This window comes from Astyanax mexicanus, chromosome 11, assembly GCF_023375975.1.
Source record: "Astyanax mexicanus isolate ESR-SI-001 chromosome 11, AstMex3_surface, whole genome shotgun sequence".
Taxonomy (NCBI): Eukaryota; Metazoa; Chordata; class Actinopteri; order Characiformes; family Acestrorhamphidae; genus Astyanax; species Astyanax mexicanus.
Window position 1 is genome coordinate 8,863,394 of NC_064418.1, and position 24,979 is coordinate 8,888,372.

Consider the following 24,979-nt stretch of genomic DNA (forward strand, 5'->3'; position numbering starts at 1 on the left):
ACAAGAAGTTAGTGTGGAATCTGGCAGCTGAACAGGCATTCGATAAGCTTAAGACACTTTTTACATCAGCCCCTATGCTGAAACATCCCGACCCTTCTCTGCCCTTCATCGTGGAGGTGGACGCATCTGACTCTGGGGTAGGAGCGGTCCTGTCACAACGTCAAGGTAATCCTGCTAAACTGTTCCCATGTGCATATTTTTCTAAAAAACTGTCTCCCACAGAATGCAACTATGATGTAGGCAACCGTGAATTGCTGGCTATTAAATTAGCTTTGGAAGAATGGAGACACTGGCTGGAGGGAGCGCATCACCCATTCATCGTCCTCACTGACCACCGGAACCTGGAGTATCTGCGTACAGCCAAACGTCTTAATTCCAGACAAGCGAGGTGGGCTCTCTTCTTTTCACGTTTCTGCTTCACCATCACTTATCGACCAGGCTCCAAGAATGGTAAAGCAGATGCCTTATCCAGACTTTTTGAAAAAGAAAAGACTCAGTCAGATCCTCAAACCATCCTCAATCCCTCCTGTATCCTTGCCCCTATCCAGTGGGATATAGAGGAGGACATAAGACAGGCTTCTCGGTCAGAACCCACTCCTCATAATTGTCCAGCTAATCGTGTGTTTGTTCCCGAATCATGCAGGGACAGGTTGATAAGATGGGCCCACACCTCTCTGGCTACGGGTCATCCAGGCACAGCCCGCACCTATCATCTGCTGGGAGAACGGTATTGGTGGCCTCGGATGGAGCCGGAAATACACGCATACATTCAGTCCTGTTCCCTGTGTGCTCGTACCAAGTCTCCCAGATCACTGCCGGCAGGTAAATTAGAGCCTTTACCCATACCTCTCAGACCCTGGTCCCATCTGTCCATAGACTTCCTCACCGACTTACCTCCATCACAAACATTCACCACTATTCTTGTAGTTATAGACAGGTTTTCTAAGGCCTGTAAATTGGTGCCTTTCACCACTATACCCACGGCATTCCAGACTGCAGAGGCTTTGTTCACTCACGTTTTCAGGAATTTTGGGATACCGGAGGACATTGTATCCGATCGGGGACCTCAGTTCACTTCTTCAGTTTGGAAAGCTTTTATGGATAAGTTGGGGATTACTGTCAGTCTCACGTCAGGCCATCACCCCGAAGCTAATGGACAAGTGGAAAGGCTCAATCAGGAAATAGGTCGTCTGCTGCGCCATTACTGTCATGACCAACAGGGGGAGTGGTCCCGCTTTCTGCCGTGGGCTGAATACTCTCAGAACTCTCTACGTAGCTCATCTACAGGTTTAACTCCATTCCAGTGTGTCCTAGGTTACCAACCACCATTGTTCCCTTGGAATGCAGAGAGGACAGACGCTCCTGCTGTAGACGACTGGTTCACACACAGTGAGAGGGCTTGGGAACAGACACACGCACGTCTGGGTTTGGCTGTCAGACGACAAAAAGCACAGGCAGATCGACATAGAGGTAAAACCCCTTTATTTAACCCAGGTGACAGAGTTTGGCTTTCCACAAGGGACCTCAAGTTGCGCCTGCCCTGTCGTAAACTCAGTCCACGGTTTGTTGGACCCTTCAGAATACTGCAAAGAATTAACAATGTGACTTATAAATTGCTTTTGCCCCGTAACTACAGAGTCTCACCCAGTTTTCATGTGTCTCTCCTCAGGCCGGTTATTCCTGGTCCACTGGATGATGCCTCCCCTCTCTCATCACCACCTCCAGCTCTGGACATCGACGGCAGTCCTGCCTACAAAGTCAACACCATTGTGGATTCACGTCGGAGACGGGGGCACATCCAGTATCTAGTGGACTGGGAGGGGTACGGTCCCGAGGAGAGGAGCTGGGTGTCTACATCGGACATACTGGATCCTTCTCTCATTACGGATTTCCACTCCCGCAGGCCGGAACGTCCTGCACCCAGACCTCGGGGCCGACCCCCCGGCCGGACTCTTGGCGCTCCTGGAGTAGCGCGTAGGGAAGGGGGTTCTGTAACACCTGCTCGCACTACACCTTTAAGATCCGCCTCTCCTGAGTATTGAGGCTGACTCCTCCTCTCCCACACACCGGTGGGAGATTACTCATTCACAAGACTATATAAACTGGACTCATGCACTGCCTAGTTGCGAGATATTGCCACATTGTGTCTTATCGAGCGTTATTGAATGTTACTGTTTCCCTGGTTTCTGATCTACTGCTTCCCCTTGACTACGATTCTAGCCTAGCGTGTCTTTTCTGGTCTTTTGAACCTTGCCTGTCTGACTACGATTTTTGCCTTCTGTTTTGGACTAATAAACCTGTCTGCATTTGCATCCAAACTCCTGGTTGGTTTCTTACAGTGGAAGTATTTAGATAAGAAAGGCACAAATGCATCCCAACAAACGGAACTAAACTAAAATCTTACAATCGTCTGATTTTTTTTCCCTTTTTATTTTATTTATTTATGTGTTTATTATCCCGCTTTTCTCTGTATTCATTTAGTTATCCTGATTATTCCACCCATTCAGCTGCTCAGCTGTACTCCCAATATCACTAGTGATGCCCCAACACCAGGAGGGTGAAGACTAGCACATGCCTCCTCCGATACAGGGGTGGAAGGTGCACTATAGGACCCTGCGAGATTTTTTTCCTGACTTTTACTTTTAAATCTTTTTTTTTTACTTTTACTTTTATACATAGTTTTAAAACCAGTATTTTACACTTTTACTTAAAGAGTAGAAAGCTTGAGTTGATACTTTAACTTCTACAGAAGTATTGTAAACTCTATTATCTAAACTTCTACCTGAGTAATAAATGGAGATACGTTTATAATACCGTATTTTTGGCACTACAAGGCGCACCTAAAATCCTTTAATTTTTACCACAAAACCAATTAAGCACTCTATGTATGAATTCTACCAGTCAGGTTCTAAGGAGCAGTAAAATACAGTGTTATACAGGAGTTTCAGTGAAGTTTCTCCAGCACAGACACTGGAGCAGCATTAGCATTAGCCGCTAACCGCAGCGCTAGCTCTTTCTACGTTCAGAGGTGAGTATTATCAAACTGTAGTCTGTGTGTGTTTACTGTGATAAAACAACCTCTAGCTGATGTCGCCATGGCTTACCAGAAAACTCAGGGTTTCTCAGTGTAGCACTCTCGGGTGCTAAGCGCTGCTAACCGCGGCTAGCGCTGCTGCTAACCATGCTGTTGAAAATATTGGAAATCTAAGCTAACTGTAAATAAATGGAAGCGCTTTTCTCACCCTTGTTCTTTACTAGTGTTGCCTAAAATGTGTCTTATGTATGAAAATAGACCAGAAAATAGATGTTAATTTATTGTGCGCCTTATAATAAAATGCGCCGTAAAAAATTGGGAAAAAATTTGCTTTGGGTCTGCACTTATTGATTGTGTAAGAGATTTATGTTGCACTTTATATAACCAGTGACAGATAAGTTCAAGTTTTCCACTTTATACATAATGTTCTGAACTTCGAGTGCTGTTAAAACTTTATTGTGCTCCACATTCCACGGACATGCATCTTCTGGCAGCACTTACGTGAGCTTGATCCGACAGAGGCCGACCAGAGGGTACACACCCATGTCGAAGATCGGGACGAAGACCAGAATCAGCAAAGCATTCAGCATCTTAACGACAACAGGAATAGACAATGAGTATAGGCGCGCACACACACACACACACACCACAGAGCTCAATAACCATCGTGAGCTGAAAATCATAAAAATATACTGCTTATAAAACAGACAACAGTAAATTTTGTGGCACAGGTTTCATGGTAAAATCAGTCATAAAACCTTGTGCTATCTATCAGCTGTAATCGTGCAGCAATAGAAAGTGAGATTTGTACGTGTGTAAGTGTGTAAGTGTAGACTGTACCTGCATTTGATCGGGCTTCACTACAAAGCCTCCACCCTGTAAAAGACAAAATAGATTATTTATCTGATTGATCGTTATCCAGTGCACAGAACCTCCTGCTATGATAAGATAAAAAATGTAATGCTTTAACTCGGTTTGTGGAAAATCATTTATAATGCAATCCAGCTGCATTAAACCAGTGTCTATAAAGCATTTCAACAGCGTCAGCACAGCGTTCACTGCTGAGCACTGCAGAAATGATATTTTCACAAGGGCAGTCATCTTAAAACAGCATTATATGAGTATAATTTTATGAGCATTTTTTGTGGTCATGGACAATCCCTACAGGCGAAAAAAAAAAAGGAGAATCTGCACTTTTAGCCTCCACTAAAGGACACACTTTTCACATGCATTTTATAAGCAGAGTGATACAGTATAGGCATCTGGAGAGCCTAGAATAGAAACTATAGTGAATAGTAAAGGACAATCAAAAGATTCCGGGAAACTGTGCTCACCATACTCTGGCTTTATCTGTAATTTCTTTTAAGTTCTATACACTGTATACTGAGTAATAATGGTACATCTGTGTTTCTTTGGTAAAATGATATGTTTTCAATTGGAGAATTTGACAGTGTATATAAAATTGTATATATTATTTAGATTGTTTAACTTATTCATATACATTCTAGGCTGTACAGAGAGGGAACAAGTCAACACTACGGTGGCCGAGAAAGCCCAACGCAGTGCAAATTGAAAAGCGCGGCAAAAGCACAAAACTTCGTGCACAAAATTACAACACAGGCGCTGCAACTAGAAAAACGCGCTGCAAATAGAACCACAACACAACGGAAGTGAGTCACAACACAACGGAATTTTCCCGGGGGACCTTAAAAGATATTGTACCAGCTAAGCTGCGTCTTCAATAACGTCTCGGACTTCACTATGTGTACAAAGGACAATAAGTGGCAAACAAGGCGTTTTGTGAAGCAGAACTTTTAATAATATGCACACAACCGTGGTAATCACAGGTAATAAACATTACTTACTTTTCAGAAGCTTGTTTGCCACTTATTGTCCTTTGTATACAGCTGGTACAGCATCTTTTAAGGTCCCCCGGGAAAATTCCGTTGTGTTGTGACTCACTTCCGTTGTGTTGTGGTTCTTTTTGCAGCGCGTTTTTCTATTTGCTGCGCCTGTATTGTAATTTTGATGGATGTGTTTTGTGCTTTTGCAGCGCTTTTCAATTTGCACTGCGCTGGGCTTTCTCGGCCACCGTACAACACAAATCTTATAAAAATCTCAAAATGGGATGTAAGATTTCATTTGCTATTATTTTCACCCAATCAAATGAATAGCTCTAAATGGTGCTGTTCAGAGAGAGAATATTGGAATTTTATTTTTTTAAAACATTTTCTATTATAATTCCAAGCATGTCTAAGCATGTAATATTACTGGAATGTTATTTATTTAAAAAAATGTATACCAATACATGTATAGGTGTATATACATGTATACCAATACAAACCAAGAAACTAATGGTTAACATATCTCATAAAAATGGGCTTATACTGTATCTGTGTTTGTCCTTATAATCATAAAAAGAAGGAAAATACATTAAACGAGAAGAGGTGTGTCCAAACTTTTGACAGTTGTTGTATATACATAATGTGTTGCACTCTGTAGTAATAGGATATGCTACATGATCTTTTTTTTTAATAATTTACAAATATGTATTTACATAAAAAAGATAAAAATATCCCTGTTTTGACTCTTTAATAAGTAAATATTATATTTCAGCTGGGACATGTACTGTATGACATTACATCATTAAACCAGTGCCACACTTTTGTGGTTTTTAAGATGATTTCATGTTATGTTTTCACACTAAGAGGAAAACACTTCACTGCAGTAAATCCAATGACCGTCATCCATCCCTGTGCTCCAAATAACAGTCATTTTAATGTTAAACTGTGGCATAAAATGCAAAGTCATTTCTTACCACCATGTTATCATGTCACTGCAAGCACAGGCACAAAAACCCACAAAACCACAAAGTCCGACTCTGAAATACAGAGCATGGCGACAAACACGTACACTTGTTCCACAGCTGAAACAAACGTCAAACTTTCAGGATTTAAAAAAAAATCTGTCTTTTATTTACTGTAAATCTACAGTATAAGGGTATTTTTGTATAATTATTAATATTTACAGATTACATGCATGCACTAAATAGTCTGCACTAAATAATCAGTTTGCCATAAGCAATCAGTGCCGGAGGCTGCTAGGTGGTTACTAAGGCGGTTAGGTGGTTTTATGCATAAGGATTATAAGTTTAAAAAGTGTTGCTAGTTGGTAGCTAAGGTTTTGCTTGGTGGTTGCTCAGGTGTTCCTATGATACAGGTGCTGTTTTTGCAATAATATTTATTCTTGCAATGAATAAAATATATTTTAGTGTTTTTTTTTATCACCAAGAATATCATTATCACAAAAACACCCTGAAATACAGTGCTATTATTTTAGGATCATGTATTGCCTACTCCTGACGGCAAGTGTTCCTGATCTCAAGAGCCCAGACATTTAATTTAGAAATGTTTACAGTCTGTTTTTACAGTATATCTGCACTTTTGAGAAGTATTTTTATAGTTAATTTAAAAAAAAAGTCAAGGCATGTCAAAATACCTCAAAAATGGCTGAAAGACCTTATGCTTCCTTTAAATATCGTATTTACGAGATGTGAGCACAGAAATGCCACCACAAACTTGTATTTACCAGTGGGAAACTAAAAAAAAAGAAAAAAGCTGAAAACGTTAAAACTGTTTTTTATAATAGTAGACCAAAAGTAAAAAAGGATTTTCCTAATGCTGTCCATTTCCACCCAACCAAAAAAAAAACTCAAGTGCATATCATGTCCTAATTAAGTAGGAAATTCAGAGGAGGACTTGATGCAGCATCAGACTTCCAAAAAATAAAAAGGAAGCAAACAATAAAGCCAACAAGACCCTAAACTCTGTAAACCTTGAAGAATTTTATGAAGTTAAAGAAAAGGACGGGAGACTTACGAAATCCATGTTCATCCTGGTGGCTTGGAGAGTCCATCGAGATCCCTGCCATCAAACAAACCAAAACAAAGTAATAAATAAGAACTAAAGCGCTCAAGCACAGTGATCTCTGGTACATGCATCATCGAAGTTTATAATATAGGAATTAAACTTTTACCTGCTGATCAAAGAGAGCCCAAAACATGGGTAACGGGATGTAGAGAAGCAGAACCCTCAGCACCATTTTGATCTCCTGAATGAGACGTTTCTGAAAAAAAAAAAATAAAGTAGCAGAACCTGTGAGTACAATACGATAACTCTTTATATTATAATAAAAGAAAATAATTTAAAAGTTTTTTTTAGTCATACCGAATACTTCTCCTCCGCCCAGTCCAGCCAGTGCTGACGTTTCGGGCTGTTCCTGGGCCTCTTCCACCGATTGCTTATGGCAAACTGAAAAATTCACAGGAACAAAGTTGTGATTAGTTGAAGAAACCTATTTTTTGCCCTTGTTTGGTTTTCTTTGGTTTGGTTTGGTTTTGTGGTTCATTTTTGGTTCAGGTCTGCTGATATTTCTTACCCCAATGCACTTGCAGACATTCAGCAGGACATTTCCTTGAGGAGGTGTCTTTTCATACAGTCCACTGCCAGCAATGAAAACCACTAGAGGAAGAAAGTCAAGGTTTTGTGATCGGATACAAAACTCAATGCCATGAAATGTTGTGGGCATACCTGTTTCACTCTGTTGTAAACAGTATTTCACACATCTGGTACCAATCAGCAAACAACTTTTTTCATTAAATAAATAGGTTTCTTATAAGAGTGTCCAGCAAGATGAACAAGTGGGCAACTACTAATCTAACTATCGAATGGCTTCTATGTTGTTTTTGTTTGGTAATGTTTTTATTTTGAAGACCAATTTACCAGTTATAAAAAAGTTATAGGAAATCACTAACTCTTGAACACGTATTAAAGTAGTATGGCTTTAATAGAGATGCTATTTGCTAAAGATGTGCTATGAGGTTGCTAAAGTGTTGCTTTATGGTACATCTGTTGGTTGTGAAGGTATCAATACGGTATATACTTGCGGTATAGGTGTTGGTTGCTGGTAGGTGGTTACTACAGTGATGCCGGTTGGTTGCTATGGTATAGCGATCTTTTGTTTGTGTTTGAAACTGTTATACTGAATAAAAAAGTATTTGTTGTAGCAGTATTTCTGAAATAAATAATATATTAGAATATTGTAAATGTATAATTTTGTATAATTTTGTAAAATTTGTATAATTTTATTATTTATTTGTTTTTTGTTTTTGCGTGTTTGACGCTGTTATACTGAATAAAAATGTATTTGTTGCAGTAGTACTTATTTGTGAAATGTATCAAATATATTTTAGTGTTTTTTCATCATCAAGAATAGGTTTTATCACAAAAACATCCTGAAATATATTGTTATTTTATTATGGTCATATATGGCCCACTTCTAATGGCAAGTGTTCCTGATCAGCAATCAGCAAGCTCAGAAATTTACTTTGGAAAATGTAACAATCTCTTTTTATACCATATCTGCACTTTTGAAAAAGGGCTTTTGAGTGTGTATGTTTAAAGTATGTTTTTTGTTTTTTTCAAAAAGGTAAATGCATGTTAAAATACCTCAGAAATGGCTGACAGGCCCCAGACTACAGAGGGTCAGAGGCTCTAAATATTTAATAGGAAGCTCACAATAAAGCCAACAAGGCCCATTAATCCTGAAACTCCTCTGAGATATTCTCCTAGTTCACACCCAGACTGCCTTTACTACTTCATGAGTTTGATGAGTTTAAAGCTGTTTATGTGGGCTGAGAACAGAGGACACTGTCTTTACAATTCATCTAAACTGCTGACCGAGGCCGAATCTCACTCACCCCCCTGATCTCTACTGGTTTAACGCCTCACAGACTACCTAAACATATCATATTCAACCCAGGAGCTGTAGCACTTCTGTTAAACTGTTTATTTATCAGTGCTGCTGCTCTCAGAACATATCAGTACGATATTATAAACCAGAGGACACTGATATAAAACAGAAGCTGCACTCACCCAGAGCGACGACCATCAAAGCTGCAGGAACTCCAAATGCCAGAGCGTAGCAATCCCCCCCAAAGCACTGCACATCACCTGAGTAGCAGATAAAGCTTGTGTTCAGTCTGGACTTATGCGTTTAGTGCGTATCTTAAGGCAGTAATTCTCAAACATTTGGTATTAACCTCTGAGAATGGGTGTGATGATAGTGGACAGCACACTTCCAGCATTGATTGACATGTAGAAGATAGAGAAGAACTTTCTCCTCTCATCTATCTGAAAAAAAACAACAAATAAACTGATTATAAAAAAGATTCACTGTGTAATTATGCTATAACAGTTTCAATACCATGCAAAAAGAATAGGAACGTGTATTGATTTAAAGCAGCACACTAACATTGTTTACGCAACATAGCAAAATACATTGAATAAACTACTGATCAGGTAATAAACCCTTTCAGACGCTGCATACTGCATTACAATGGACATCTGGTGTTTTCTTCTTTTTCATGTTTTGTTGCATATAACATTGATTGGGAACTGTTGTTCATTAGAATAGATGTTCACCAGCCAACCAATCAGAAGTTTAGCCCCTCCCACTGCATTGGAAAAAAAATCTGCACACTGAAGTAATGCATGGCCGAATTTTAAAAGAATAATTAAAATTTCAATTCACTATTTTTATTGTGCATTAATGTGGGTTTTGGTGTATATTGTTTTGGCAAATTCTTGTCATTACAGAGAGGAAATGGCATTCTTATATTTGTATGGGTTAAATCTTGATATTTTCAAGAAAATATAAGAGTTTTAAATTTAAGAAATGTTGTTTTTTACTTTCTTGTCCATGCAATGTTTTGTTTTATTAGTTTACTAGTTTTTATTTCATCATTTACTCAACTTTATATACACCTCTGGTTTAATCTGGTTTATTACACAGCTTTATATAATAAAGACGAAGCCATCAAACCACCTGAAGTGCTTGAAATTTTGCAACAGGAGCGGCATAAAGTTATCCAAAAGCAGTGTGTAAGACTGGTGGAGGAGAACATGCCAAGATGCATGACAACTGTGATTTAAAAACAGGGTTATTCCACAAAATATTGATTTCTAAACTCTATGAAACTTTTTAAAAATATATATATATTTTTTTATTTCAGCCATTTCTCATTTTCTGCAAATAAATGCTTTAAATGACAATATTTTTATTTGGAATTTGGGAGAAATGTTGTATGTAGTTTGTAGAATAAAACAATAATGTTCATTTTACTCAAACATATACCTATAAATAGTAAAATCAGAAAAACTGATTCAGAAACTGAAGTAGTCAGTAGTCATTTTTAGAGAAATTACTTTGATTTGTAGAAAATTTTTAATTGAATTTAACATGTAAGAATATTTTCTCCAGCTCTTGAGAAGTTCCTATTTTAGATACTGATACTGCTTCAGACATTTTGTTCACTCAGTGATGAAGTGTAAACAGCCAATATAAGCTGCTTTTACAAGTTGCTATTCAGAACACAGAGGTGAGGCCGTGACTTTACTGGCTCAACATGAGTGCATGTGACTAGTTGTACAGTGACCACGACTGTGGAGTTACTGGAGCTCATTTAGATTCTCTCACATGTTCCTCTTCAAACTGGTCTCCACCGAAGGCTGCAACACAAGGCTTGATTCCTCCAGTTCCAAACGCGATGAGGACCAGGCCGAGCACGGAAAGAGCTCTGTGATGAAGGGAAACAACATCAGCTGCTGATGCGTGCATTTATTCATGTGATGCAAATAAAATCAATTTAAATATATTGATTATACAGAATACACCAAACTTACACGTGTGTAGTGCTGTCTCCTACGTCTGGAATGGCACCAACAGACTTTATTACATGACCAATGACATACACGATGGAGAGATAGATGATTGTTCTGTGAAAAAAAGTTTCAGTTTCAACCATAGACTGTTTTTAAGGCAATTTTCACACATGTAGTTAGTTTCTTTGGTCTGGATCAGTTGACGAATTTGTGTACTTGGACTGTTTTCCCTTCAGTTTGGTTTGTTTTCACACAGGCACAAATCTAAACCCACCAAAACTGATCAGACCTGTCTGATGCAGGAGCAAGAAAGTAAATACAGCAAAGAAGGTTGTGTTCTAGAGCAGTTTGTAGCAGTATATCTTTACAGTGCGAAGCTGAACGCAAAAAAAATATGCTGAGTTTTCAATGGTAAAAACGCATAGTAAACGAAGTTCCACGGCTGCGAGCAGTGAGCGCTGCACAGACGGCGTTCAGTATGTAAACGGCTTAGCATGGAGCAGCAGCAGAGACAGAGTTTGTCATTATCTATTCTGCTTAATTATCTCGGTAATATATCAGGTTAAACTGCACCTGAAAAGCAGTTTAGCTAGAATTTAAATAGTATATTTGATAAGCTGTGCCTGATCACACTTTACTTTCACACAACCATAATACAAAAGCTTACTACTCCATTAGAACTTACTTAAACTTCCCCAGCCAGGAGTCAGCAATGATGGCCCCTAATATGGGCGTAAAGTAGCACAGGCCAGAGAATGCATGGTACACAGCCGTGGAGAGGTTCTCGTTCCAGTGGAGGTATCTGATGAAGTAGAGTGTGAGCACCGCTAGAAGAAGAAAATTAGGAAAATAAAAAAGAAAACTTTACTTTTGCATCTTAAATTAAGAACATAATTAAAATATGTATCTGTGAAGTTAGTATATCTTTTTGTTTGTTTTGCTAATTCTTCTAATACTTTTTATTTTAATTGTTTTGTTTATGAAGTTTCTTATTTTAGCTTAACCTAATTAAATAATTAATTTTCATTTTAATCCAATTTTTTTCAGTCTGTTTAAATTGTAAACGCTCAGCGTTAAAAATGAGGGTTACCTTCAATGTATTAAAGAGTAAAAATAAATATTGATTGATTGATTATTTAATTGATTGATTGGTAAACACACAGTTAACATGTGAGAGATTTACACTCTTTTATTACCTTTCATGCCATAGTAGGAGAATCGCTCGCAGAACTCGTTGACTACGATGAAGGCAATGCTAACTGGGTAGTTGGTTCCACATATTTTCTGTAAGCACAAACAGGAGGTTCTCTTTACACAGGAATTATTTAACAGAGTGCTTTTACTCGTCATGCAGCAAAAGCAACAATTCTGTTAACATGTGGATGTTTTTATAACACTGTTCAAAATGTGATTAAAAGACAAATCACGCGGATCCAGTCAGGCCCATGATTTCATTACTCTCTTATGTCTTGTCAGGTCTTGTCTGATACATTTCCGCAGTTAGTGGTTGTGGTTGAATCAGCCTGATTCCAGCATGTTCTTCTTAACATAACTACTGGAAATGCCTCTGTAATAGTGATCCTTTTAAAAGAAATCTATTTATGTACTGTGAGACATATGATGAATGTAACAACTCACCGGTGATCGCTGTTGTTTATTAGATGTGCTTTTCTCCATGTCATTATCTGATAATAGAAAGATAACACAATATGTCACAAGATGCAAATAATTCCACTGTGTACTTCACAGAAATGAGTGAATCAGAGGTTTGATATTTCAGTGCTTTTTTATCTCTTTGTTTATGAAAGCACATAACATTATAATTACTTACAATAGTGAAGAAAATAACAGATTTAACAGATTTTTTTATTGGAAGGGTTGAATTAATGAGCAAAGTTGAGTCAAACAACCAAAGGTGAGTCAAAAACTGATTTGATAGCAGAGCACTATAATATCAGCCTCATAATAGAGCAGATATGTTGGATCACATATAAAAAATTACAAATATTAGTCCAATCCAAACATATTTCTGATACAAACAAACTCAGATAATGATACACATTTTAATCCGTAGCAATAAATCAAGCAAAAGCACCAATTAAAAAAAATGCTAATGTGTTATAATGAGTTTTTATATAACTGCAGAGGAACATCTTCAGAACTGCTCCTGAGGTTTTGTGCTATTCAGATCTTCTCCGTCACTTTTCAGTCAAAAATTAACTGCAAAATCTTTAGAGTCTCCAGTAACAGAACAACAACACAAGAACTGAATGATTAACTGGATTTTAAACTGAACGACTGACATGTAAAGGCCACCAAAACAATGGAAAGAGGTGATTTTACTCTGCTGGAACTTTATAAAGTAATAAGTCACTTTAAACACTCTGTATTAATCTCTAATATTCACTCCTTAAAAACAGTCTACTGCACTCAATCCCCCTTACTGAATGTTTACAATGTATAGACACTTAATCTAACTTATAACAAAATACACATTAATACAGTAATCTATCTACCTTTCAATATTTAACCAACTGCTTCTTCAGGTGAAATCAAAAATTAAAATACAACTTAATGAATAATGGTGCAGCACTTCACAAATATCTACATCACAAAAAAATGTTTATAGTATAAAGTGCTGTAAATGTTGAAATGTAAAAGCGCATTTCCTCACAAATACACTGCAGCAGAAACTTCTCAGCAAAGTACAAAGGTATCAAAATATTTATCTGAGTACATGTATCTGATTAAATGTATGTCTAACTGCTGTTAACTACGTAAGTGTTCTATATTTAAACACAAATTTAAAGTTTTAGTGAGCAACATTTTTTTTATTTCTGGACAGACCTGAGACCTGACTTATGAATATGGACTTATTAACTTTAATATAGTTATAGACAGATATACAGTACCAGTCAAAAGTCTGGAAAACCTTCTCATTCAATGTTTACACTTTTATTTTATTTTTTTCCTGTGTTGTAAATGAATACTGAAGTGATCCAGACTATGAAGGAACATATAAGGAATCATGTAGTAATTTAAAAGTGTTAAACAAACTAAAATAATCTGTGAAGCATTTAGGTGTTCTAATGTGGGGTGCTGTTAACTTGCGGTTTCTAAAGCTGGTAACTACCTTTTCTAGGGCGGCCCTGATGAGTGCCAGTTCCATCATTTTTTATGTAATGTTTTGGGGTTTTTTTTCGGATTGACTGAGCTGTATTATTTCTTTAAATATTTTATTCTTTACTTAGTTGCGTAGTTCTTGCTTCTCATAATATGGATAAGAACATTACTCGAATATGGCTATTCACTACCAACTCTTATACCTCTTATATCTATCTCTTCACGACTTTCACGACAACTGATGCTTTCAAACACATTAAGAGGCAAGAAATTCAAATAGTGTTGATTAACTCTTGACGAGTTCAGCACAGCTGTTAACTGAAGGCCATTTCAAGTGACTCTACCTCATAAAGCTGACAAAGAAAATCAACCCAAGATGTGCAAAGCTGGCTTTATCTAAGCAAAAGGCGCTACTTTGAAGAATCTAAAATATAAAACTGGTAAAATTCCGGTTTGTTTAACCCTTTTTTGTTTACTAAATAAATTAACATAAAACTTTCCTCATGGTTTGGATGATTTTAGTATTAATTCACAATATTTGCCAGAATATTTATCCAGAACTAGCCTCACTGCAGCAGCTGCAGCTGTGTGAGTGTTAACTCAGTAAAGTAACAGTAATCTACACACTCCTGCTGTGTGTTTCCTGCAGGGTTCAGAGTTATGGAGGATTGGAGGATGTGTCCCATATGTGGAGCTGTTAGAGAACCCCCTCCCCTGGGCTAAGCTTCTCTTTTTTATGTATGTTTTCATTTTTTTCCTCTTTTTTTCTCACAAACACATCCACTATAACTATTAAATTCCTCCTCTCTGCAGTTGGAGAGCAGAGTAATGGTATGTTGGGCTGAATGTGTTTTTAAAATATGTCACATTTAAAAAGTTAAGACGTTTTTTCCTCTAAACGCAATTCTGTAGCTAACTGGGTCTGCAGAAAGCTGAGCCACATGGAGGAGAGGGAACAGCACGTGAGAGCAAAACACCACAGAGTTTTTGTTCTACTCGAAAAAAACAGCGAGTAAAATGCACTGGAAGCACAAACCAAAAGTCCTAAATAGACGTTATCGTTCATTAGACGATGCTGAGGCTAAAAAACAGTAACGTTACCCTGAGCTTTCCCCATATCTGCTCCTGCAGTCTCTCTCTCTGCCTGTCAGATCGCCGTGAAGAACTCCACAACTTCTTGATCCTCGTCCAAGTCCGTCCTCCCCTCTCTCTCTCTCTCTTTCTAAACTCTCTCTCTCTCTCTCTCTCTCTCTCTCTCTTCTCCTCTCCTCCACCGAGCTCCTCTCTTCTCCTCTCCTCTCTAATCTCTCTCTCTCTCTCCTCTTATAGCCGGTTAATCCCCTCGTTAATGTTCTACTGCTGTACCGACACTTCTGTCCACCAACTGATTCACACAGTCCTCAGAACAGCACACACCCCACCTTAAACACCCCACACACACCAACACACACACACACACACACTCCAAACCCACACTCACACACCAAACACACACACCCCTCACACTCCTCACACACCAACACACACACAACCCACACTCACACACCAAAAACACACAAAAACACACCAAAACACACATCAAACCCAAGCACCTCCAAAAAAGCTTGCCTTCAGTTTTCTACAAATAGAGGTGTAATAAAATATTGAAATATTGCAATACTTGCATGTAAAGATAGGTGGCAGCCTGTGAACAAAAAAATACTACTTTTAACCAACCTAATGATTTAGTTATAATATAACATTTTGATTTAAAATCAATCAAACCAAGTAAAACGATTAATTATTATGAAGACCATTTTTCCTAATCACACTTCACTATACAATTTGTTTAAAAATATTTCGGAAAAGCAAATTAAAGTCATGAAATCTCTCCAATTTTGTTAGTTAAAGGTCTCATTTTATCATTTTTTTATTCATTTTAAACAGTCTAGTTGGGGTCTCTAGTATGAATGAATGCCATGTGAGCTTTTTTGTGAAAAAAAAAATTGCTTCAGTGTTTCTGTATAATCCTGCTATATTTCACCGAATTAGTGGTCTCTGAAGAAAGACAAAAAAAAAGCAGGAGTTAGAAAGGTTGTGTAATAATTCTGATGAGTAGAAGGACAGGGCTGATTCCTGAAAGCTGGAACCACAAACGGACACATCCAGGCAGACCGGCCGGGCATCTCAGAACATGTGAGAGAGAGAACAGAGAGGGGAGGGAAGAAAAACTCAAGTAAATAAAGGTTAAGTTTCCATACAGTCTCCCCCTTCCTGAAATTGAGACACACACTCATACTCTGTGATTAGATAGCATTATGTATTTATAACTATTACTATACTTTTTAACTTTCAGCCTTAAAGACATGACCTGTACTACTGAAGACATGTAGGACACTTTAAAATACAGTTTAAAAAACAGCACGATTACAGTTAAGTACATCAGTTTAGTAATTGTGCATTTACAGTACTTTACAGGTAGTTAAGCAATCAGAAGCGTTTAAAGTGTCAACGGTATCATGTGCATTTGAAAGGAGGATTTTTAGAAACTTAAATTTGCACAAATCAACATACCTGGACATTAACATATATATTTAAAAAAAGCCAGATACACATCACAACCAAATCGATTAAACAACAGCATTGTATATAGGCCAGCATTTTCTTTGTCATACCCTTTAGTCAAATACTCAATTTAAAGCTTAAAGAAAACACTATTTCCATTTAAGTGTCAATTCTCTAAAGGAAATTATCAGGACTGGGGGTATCAAAAATCTCTTTTTACATCTTTTTTTTTGTTGTCTGTGATCATAGGGTGTCAGGAATGACCCAGGCATGGAGACGAGGAGGCGGACACAAGTGCAGGTAGGGACGAAACGAATAATTTAATAAATATATATATATATCAATAACAAAGATAAACAAATAACAAAGAACACGTAATAATAAAGTAAACCAAAACAAACGAGAGGAACTAGTGAACATAAACTAAACAAACAAGAAGTACTATATATATATATATATATATATATATATATATATATATATATATATATATATATATATATATATATATATACTGTACTATATACTATATATATATATATATATATATATATATATATATATATATATATATATATATATAAACAGGGAGTAAATAAACAAAGAAACAAACAAAGCTAAGAACATAAACAAGGAATAAACAAGAAACTAGAAACTACCAAAAATAACCAAGAAATAACCAAAACTAAACAGGGCAGGGATATATATACAAGGGAATAAACTAATAAACACAAAGCAGGGGTATCTACAAGGAGCCAAGGAAGACGGAAATAAACAAGAAACTAGAAACATGAACAAGTGATAAACATAGAAACTACGACGTGAAGAACAGAGGCTATGAAACACTGAGAAACTATGAAACACAGAGAGAGACGAAACAACAGGGGAAGGTGCAAAGACCAACGGAGACAAAGTGGCAGAGGAGGGCTATTTAAAGAAACAGGAAACACACTATAATTAGAAACACCTGGGGAAGGGGCGGAGCTACAAATGAGACACAGGTGGAAAAGTACTGAGACGGGAGACACAGGGGAGCACAGGTCACGTGGGGAAGACACACAGAGACACGAGACGAGGCCAAGACGTGACATAGGGTCACTGTCTGTCTGTCCTTGCTTGCAATGATCTCTGTGGTTTAAACTGCATATTCAGTCTTCCTGAAGCAAACTATGTTACAAAACAATTCTGGATTTAAAACTCAGCTTGTGGTTTCCATACTTAGAATCTTGTTTCTAGAGAAAGGCTAGGCTGTTCATGGAATGTTACAAAGACATTTTAGGGCCACTCTTACCAAAATTGAATCGTAAAATTACAATTACAAGATTTAAGTTGTAATATTATGAGAATAAAGTTGTAATATTACGAGGATAAATTATAATATTACGAAAATAAAGTCTGAATATTACAGAATTAAGTCTGAATGTTATAAGAAGTTGTGATATTACCAGTATAAAGTTATAATATTTGAAGGAAATGCAGTTCTACTTGAGCCGTAGTTTAAGAAGCACGAAGGGAAATTAGCAGTTTCTGCATTTCTGCTGTGACTTTATTGTCGTGATATTATAACTTTATTCTTAAAGTAATTTTTTTTTATTTGTTTGAAGAGTGGCCCTAAAACACTGTCATAGAATGTTAATAGCAAATTAAACGTTTTAGAAAAAGTCTAAGATGCAAGACTACATTCTTATTTACCAATATAGTTCTTTAAACCAGTTTAACTAAAAAAAAGCTTTGCAGAAATGTCTAATATATACAGTGGGGACATCTGTGAAAAATATTTCACACTTTTACTCAGTGATAAACTCTTGCATCCGGACTGCAATTGAAAAAACAGGAGGACCAGTGCGTTTTTTTTATTTATTTCTCGGTCACGTGACATTGTGTTCAGTAGCTCCTCCATTTCCACTCGCTGTTGTGTTTACCTGGATCTCCGTGGAAACACGCACCCAAAGTGTAATTATGGTGTGTGGAAGTGGACAAATAGGTATTTTATAGCTATTTTAGTAAACGTGAGGTGACGAAACTATAAAATTACCTTACGACCATGGAGTTCAGCGAAAAATAGAAGGTAAATCAGCCTGTAATTTTCTTAGAGAACGTCTGAGAAAAACATGCACATGGTCGTTCCAGACGGGAAAAAAATCACAGTGGACTCCCCAGTAAATGTAACCCCAGGACCCCCTGAGAAAGTAATCCCATCCAGATAAGGATTATAATGTGCTTTATTAAGACGTATATATTTCCTTATTTATGAAGACACTTAAAATATAATAATGTACAATAGTAAATAAATAATTTGTTGGAAGGTTTCAAGTATTCACAGGTGTAGAAATGTATGCTGTAAACAATTTAGTAGGTAATTGTCCAAGTACGAGGCTGTAGGCTGCAGAAACAGCATTCTAGCTTTATGCAGTCGGGTGGTAAAATGCATGTTGTTAACAGATGATAATAAATAGTAACTCCGAATATAGTTACTCCAAATTGTTATAATGAAAGTATGTAATTGACAAAGACTGATTTTAGTGATTTTTTAATAGTGAGACATAACCTGCTATGCATTCCCATAAAAAGAGTCAAGTAAAATCAAAGCTGGATTCATTGCCACAGTAATAATTGATTGAATATAAAAATCCAGATTGTCTTGCGATGGTCTTTGAATGGTAGTAAATGATACATCATTTACTGAATTGGTGGCAGTAAAGCAATACTGTTTTAATCCTGCCTCAATATACAGGACCTTTGTAACTTTCTGAAGAATCAAATAAAAAAAATAATGAGAAGAAGAGGGCGGTGTACAAACTTAATATATGAAACAGTCTACAGTCTGCAAATGTAGCTCCTGTGAGGCTTTTTTTCTACTTACATTGAATTTCCTTGTAGACACTGTAGACTCGCTCCTTACTAAGTTTAAAGTGATTATGTAAAAATGAACTGAGTTGATTTTGTAATTCCATTTTTTACAACACTGTATAAAATCTGATTTATGCTGGAAAAGCAAGATTGATCTGATAACTTCTCAAATAAAATTCTGGCATCCCTGCATATCAACATATCTTTCTATAAAAGATCTCACTTTTATAGGAATCGTGTGGGCTAGTTGGATCAGATGATCTCACCTGCTAGTAAGAAAAGGAAAGTTTTTTTTTTACACTCACAGCTAAAAATGTTTGTCTTACAATGGCAACATCATACAATACAGTGTTGCGTATGTAGACTTACGTAAAGATGCAATGCGTGCACATTGAAATTCTATTAATTCAGGTTTAGGAGACAAAATTTAACACAAAATCACACACAGATAAAGAGATCACTAGCTTTATTCTTGCCAGTTTCAGTCCCTTACAGAAAAAGCCATTTAAAGGCTCTTGTATACATACCACTTTTATACACTGAGCGTTTACCACAAGTTAGCTTGTGCTAAATGGTAAACACAAACAAGATAGTTAATGCTTAACTGTGATTAAAGTACACTACTCATTATCTGCTGACTTGACACAGTACCTACACAGACAGTAGGTACAGATCCCTCCCTCAGACAAAGTCTGCTGGTTCATCCTGCTGTGTACTGTTCAAGGTTTTGGCAGATATAGTATAAACATAAGCAAGTAACTAAATCAATCATGAAGTGTTAGACTCTTTGGCCCGTTTTCTGCACTACAACTGAGCACTCTCTCCGCTTTTATACTCTTTGGCCAGTTTCTGCGCTACAACTGCGCACTCTCTCCGCTGATAGACTCTTTGGCCAGTTTTTCTGCGCTACAACTGCACACTCTCTCCGCTTTTAGACTCTTTGGCCCGTTTTTCTGCGCTACAATTGCGCATTCTCGCCGCTTTTACACTCATTGGCCCGTTTTCTGACACCTAGTGTTCAAACTTTGAATCTCACATTATAAAAATTCTGCTTAATAGCTGGCCAACTTTCATTTTATTTCTAAAATACCTCCCGGGCCGCAAATGGCTCACGGGCAGTAGTTTGGAAACCACTGGTCTAGGGGATTGTTAATAATCGTGATTGGTGGCTTTTGGCTAGAACTGTCCATGCGAACAGACAAGAAACTTTGGTAAACTGCATCCACATAAAATGCAGAAGACTCTACATATATTTTCCACAGGTTAGTGCAGCGTTCTCTAGCTCATTCTTGGGACATGGCAAAAGTCATGGGAGGTGACTCTAATTCCTAAAAATAAAATACAAGAAAAAAGCATGTTGTGGTTGTTTGTCATTACAGCGTGTGATCTTCAGAGTTGTTAACTGAATTTATGCTTCATAATTGTCCTGATTTTTATGATATGTGATCTTAATTTATTCCATGGCAATTAGTGTTCCGAGCCACAAGGCAATAACAAGCAGTAAGCGTGAGGCTGCATTCTAAAGTTCAAACTCAGCACAGACGTCTGTTGAAATGTATGCTTTGGAATGTAATTTACTGCTTAATTGTAAAAAGTTTACTGCATTCTTTAACCTTCTACAATGATTAATGCACATTATCTGTCCAAACGTGTGTAGACACCTCTTAAAAGCTCAGGTTGTTCAGTCAGTCTGAATTATAATACACTGAACACCATGAAGTTTAAAACAATCATTTAAAAATGTGCTACCAAAAATGCTGTGGTTTTACTACTGATTACTCATGTTAAATAGCAACACATCTTGCTTAGGTTGCAGGGAATTTAGTATGTAAAATGAAACATTCAGCATTAGTCAGGGTTATTTTAGGCAGTTGTTGGGTGTGTTTATAAAGATTATGCAAGATGTGCATAAACCTGGCCTTCCTTATCATTGCTGTAAAACCCAGTGCCAATGTATGGAGTGAATTTTGTGCCAAAAGTTTTACACAAAAAAAATAAATCCGCAATCAAAATGTTAGGAATCAAAAGCAAAAATTATATGTTACAAATTCAAAAGAGAAAAAATATATAGCAAATATATATTTTTAAATATACTTGGTTATTTTATTATCCTTTGCAGTTATTTGAAAATTATTTCAGTTTGGTCTTTGCTTTTATTTTTGTGTTTTTGTGAATTTTCTGTGGATTTTTTGGATTTTTCTGTTAAAGACTTTTGCTTCTGGAATCCCTCTTTTGCTTCTGCTTCAGTTTTTTGCTTCTGAGTTTTGGCACAGTTTTCACGGGTGGGCGGGGCTTAGAAGAAGGGGTTCCCCTTGAATCTCCATTGGTCAGCTGGTTCTGGACTGGCGGGTTCCCTGAACCCTCGTCTGAGACTGACCACGCCCCCAAACACCCCGCCAGCTTCAAGCGTCCTTCCAAACACGGAGTGAACAGCAGCTTCCAGCAAACAGCAACAGCAGCAGATACTTTTACAATTAAATATTATACAAACGTTATGTTCACAAGTCACATTAGCGAGAGTGCTAAATATTCATGCTGAAAGTAGGTAACTACCTAACTCACTAGCTCACTGAGTAGGTAACTCACTAGTTCTCTGACTAAGTAACTCACTAGTTCACTGAATAGCTAACCCACTAGTTCACTGACTAGCTAACTCACTAGTTCTCTGACTATGTAACTATGTTCACTGACTAGGTAGCATTCTAATTCATTAGCTCATTGAGTAAGTAAGTAGCTAACTCAGTAGCACACTTACTATGTAACTCACTGGTTCACTGACTAGGTAACTCACTTGCTCACTGAGTAAGTAACCTGCTAACTCATTAGCTCACTGAGTAGGTAACTCACTAGTTCACTGACTAAGTAATTCACTAGCTCACTGAGTAGGTAACTAACTCACTAGTTCACTAGATAACTCACTAGTTTGCTGGCTAGGTTGCTCACTAGCTCACTGAGTAGGTAACTAGCTAACTCACTAGCTCATTGACTAAGATAACTGACTAGTTCACTGATTAGGTAACTAGCTAACTCACTAGCTCATTGACTAAGATAACTGACTAGTTCACTGATTAGGTAATTAGCTAACTCACTAGCTCATTGACTAGGTAACTATCATAATTTGCGCGTGAATATTTAGCACATCTTGCTAATGTGAGCTTTTAAATGGAGTGAAACAGAGAATAATATAACATAATATAACATTAAACATAACGTTTGTATAATATTTAATTGTAAAAGTATCTGCTGCTGTTGCTGTTTGCTGGAAGCTGCTGTTCACTCCGTGTTTGGAAGGACGCTTGAAGCTGGCGGGGTGTTTGGGGGCGTGGTCAGTCTCAGACAAGGGTTCAGGGAACCCGCCAGTCCAGAACCAGCTGACCAATGGAGATTCAAGGGGAACCCCTTCTTCTAAGCCCCGCCCACCCGTGAAAACTGTGCCAAAACTCAGAAGCAAAAAACTGAAGCAGAAGCAAAAGAGGGATTCCAGAAGCAAAAGTCTTTAACAGAAAAATCCAAAAAAATCCACAGAAAATTCACAAAAACACAAAAATAAACGCAAAGACCAAACTGAAATAATTTTCAAATAACTGCAAAGGATAATAAAATAACCAAGTATATTTAAAAATATGTATTTGCTATATATTTTTTCTCTTTTGAATTTGTAACATACAATTTTTGCTTTTGATTCCTAACATTTTGATTGCGGATTTATTTTTTTTGTGTAAAACTTTTGGCACTAAATTCACTCCATACTTTCTCACAGCCTCGTTTAGATTTAAAAAGTCTTTAATGAAAGTTGTCTAAACGCTCCAACCTCTTAGGACCGCAAAACATTTTAATGTCACTGTAAATTCAGTAAGAAGCTGCTTCTGGATAGTGTAACTTGTAGACTGTGGTAAAACTACTAGTAAAATCTCGCCTGGAGAAATATTATAGCCCTACCATGAAAAGCACAATGTGAATAAGAAATACTGATCTAAGTAAGGATATGTAAAACAATCTCAGGCTATTTTTTCTCTGCTGCTTATTTGTTTTTTAGGCAGAAGAAATATTTGTTTTTCTTTGCTTAAGAGACAAAATGCAAACAACATATCCAGAAATATACAATATACAAAAATGCTGAAGTAATTCCAAGTACTGGATTTTTGAAGCACTTTTGGAAAGTAGGTGAAATACACCGTCTAGTGTATACAACTATAAATATAGTTATTAATAACGTAGTGCATGCACTAGATGAAGCTGTTCATCCATCTGTGCTCTTCAGTCTGCGGTGACAGTTTGTTTGTCAACTTTTGGTTGTCAACTTGTTGACTTATTTATATATATTATATATATTTTTGGTAATTTTTTGTACAGCCTAACATTAACAATATATTTTTTAGATCAGAATATTCATTTTGCCAATACCGATAATTGAAGTAAAGTATATAAAATCCAATAAAATTAGCTTTTTTAGTTTTGTCCCAGTTAATAAAAATGCTTATTTAATTAACTAGAAAATTACTTTTTGAATTTAACAGAATATATTGAGTTCGGGTTAGTCAGGAAAGTGTGTTGAAATAAATTTGTGTCACCAGAGCTAAATAAAACAACAAATATAAATAAAAACCAATATAACATTTATTGTACAACACGGCATATATTTAAGTATTGGTTAATAGCCATCAGAATGAATTTTATACTGTAGAGCCTAAATATACTAGGCATAACACACTAATGTTAAAATGAACGTAATACCATAAAAACTAGTAGTTTAAACTTTAGTACAGCATAAGATATTGTATACTGGTTAAAAAAAACTATTTTAAGGCAAGAATAATTAAGCGAGACTAATATATAAATCAGAAAGGACCAGATATAATGCAATATACTGCAGACACACTAGATGGCAGCATTTAGTGGGCGTTCCGTGTAGTCTTGCATTTTGTAATGCTCTAATATATGTAATGATCTATTGAATGTTTTATTATTAAATACATGTGGTGGACAAAATACCCAAAATACACTTATATTAAAGTGCAGGGTTCATACGCTTTTTTAACAAATAAATTTGTTAAATATATTTTATATTTTCAGGACTTTTTCATGCTTTCAAGGCAAATTTTCATGACCATACGAATTTTAAAACATCACTGCGGACATAGACAATAAAACCAAAAATCAACAAAAACTACAATCAAAATTTATTATAGTAGGCGTAAAATTAATCTGATAGAAATGTTGACGCACAATCTTTAATAATAAAATGTGTCAGGTCCTGAGAGCTTCATTGTGTAGGGCTAAATCTCTGAACTAACTCTGAGCTGTATTTGTTAGCTCAAAATAAATTTACTCCATCGATAAACGGAAACACAAAGATTTGTTGACCAAATTTCCATAACTTTTCCCATTTTTTTTTTTTTAACTTAACCAGGCCTGGAAGTAGCTGTTTTCAAATTAAATGACTTTTCCAGGTTTTTAATGACCTTACGAACCCTAAAGTGGTCAAATATTACTGCATTAAAAATAGAAATTCTCCCTTCACATGCTTATGCAAAATCTATCACTTTTATTTGTGGAAATATGACAAATTTTGCTCTTTTATTTTCCTCTTACTGGTTAAATCAAGGACATCACAGCAGCATCTCACTAATTATTACACAGATTTCACTTAAGCTGTGTTATATTAAATGAGATGTCACAGTGATCTCCATGTTTGAGTTTCATGTAA

At 36.6% G+C, this 24,979-nt stretch overlaps 1 protein-coding gene across 1 annotated transcript in view; it reads right to left on the reverse strand.

The window, feature by feature from the left end:
* slc15a2 (solute carrier family 15 member 2) overlaps positions 1 to 15,184 on the reverse strand; it is a 24,451-nt gene extending 9,267 nt beyond the window's left edge. Inside the window, exons 1-14 of the mRNA XM_007227921.4 lie at positions 14,980 to 15,184; positions 12,394 to 12,440; positions 11,952 to 12,039; positions 11,441 to 11,582; positions 10,777 to 10,869; positions 10,571 to 10,670; positions 9,135 to 9,225; positions 8,968 to 9,045; positions 7,472 to 7,554; positions 7,261 to 7,344; positions 7,070 to 7,159; positions 6,913 to 6,957; positions 3,875 to 3,910; positions 3,536 to 3,624 (exon numbers count right to left, since the gene is read on the reverse strand). Of these exons, the coding sequence (XP_007227983.3) occupies positions 3,536 to 3,624; positions 3,875 to 3,910; positions 6,913 to 6,957; positions 7,070 to 7,159; positions 7,261 to 7,344; positions 7,472 to 7,554; positions 8,968 to 9,045; positions 9,135 to 9,225; positions 10,571 to 10,670; positions 10,777 to 10,869; positions 11,441 to 11,582; positions 11,952 to 12,039; positions 12,394 to 12,440; positions 14,980 to 14,995 (1,082 nt within the window). The 5' untranslated portion in view covers positions 14,996 to 15,184. The remainder of the gene's footprint in view (positions 1 to 3,535; positions 3,625 to 3,874; positions 3,911 to 6,912; positions 6,958 to 7,069; positions 7,160 to 7,260; positions 7,345 to 7,471; positions 7,555 to 8,967; positions 9,046 to 9,134; positions 9,226 to 10,570; positions 10,671 to 10,776; positions 10,870 to 11,440; positions 11,583 to 11,951; positions 12,040 to 12,393; positions 12,441 to 14,979) is intronic.
* Between the last annotated feature and the right edge of the window lie 9,795 nt (positions 15,185 to 24,979).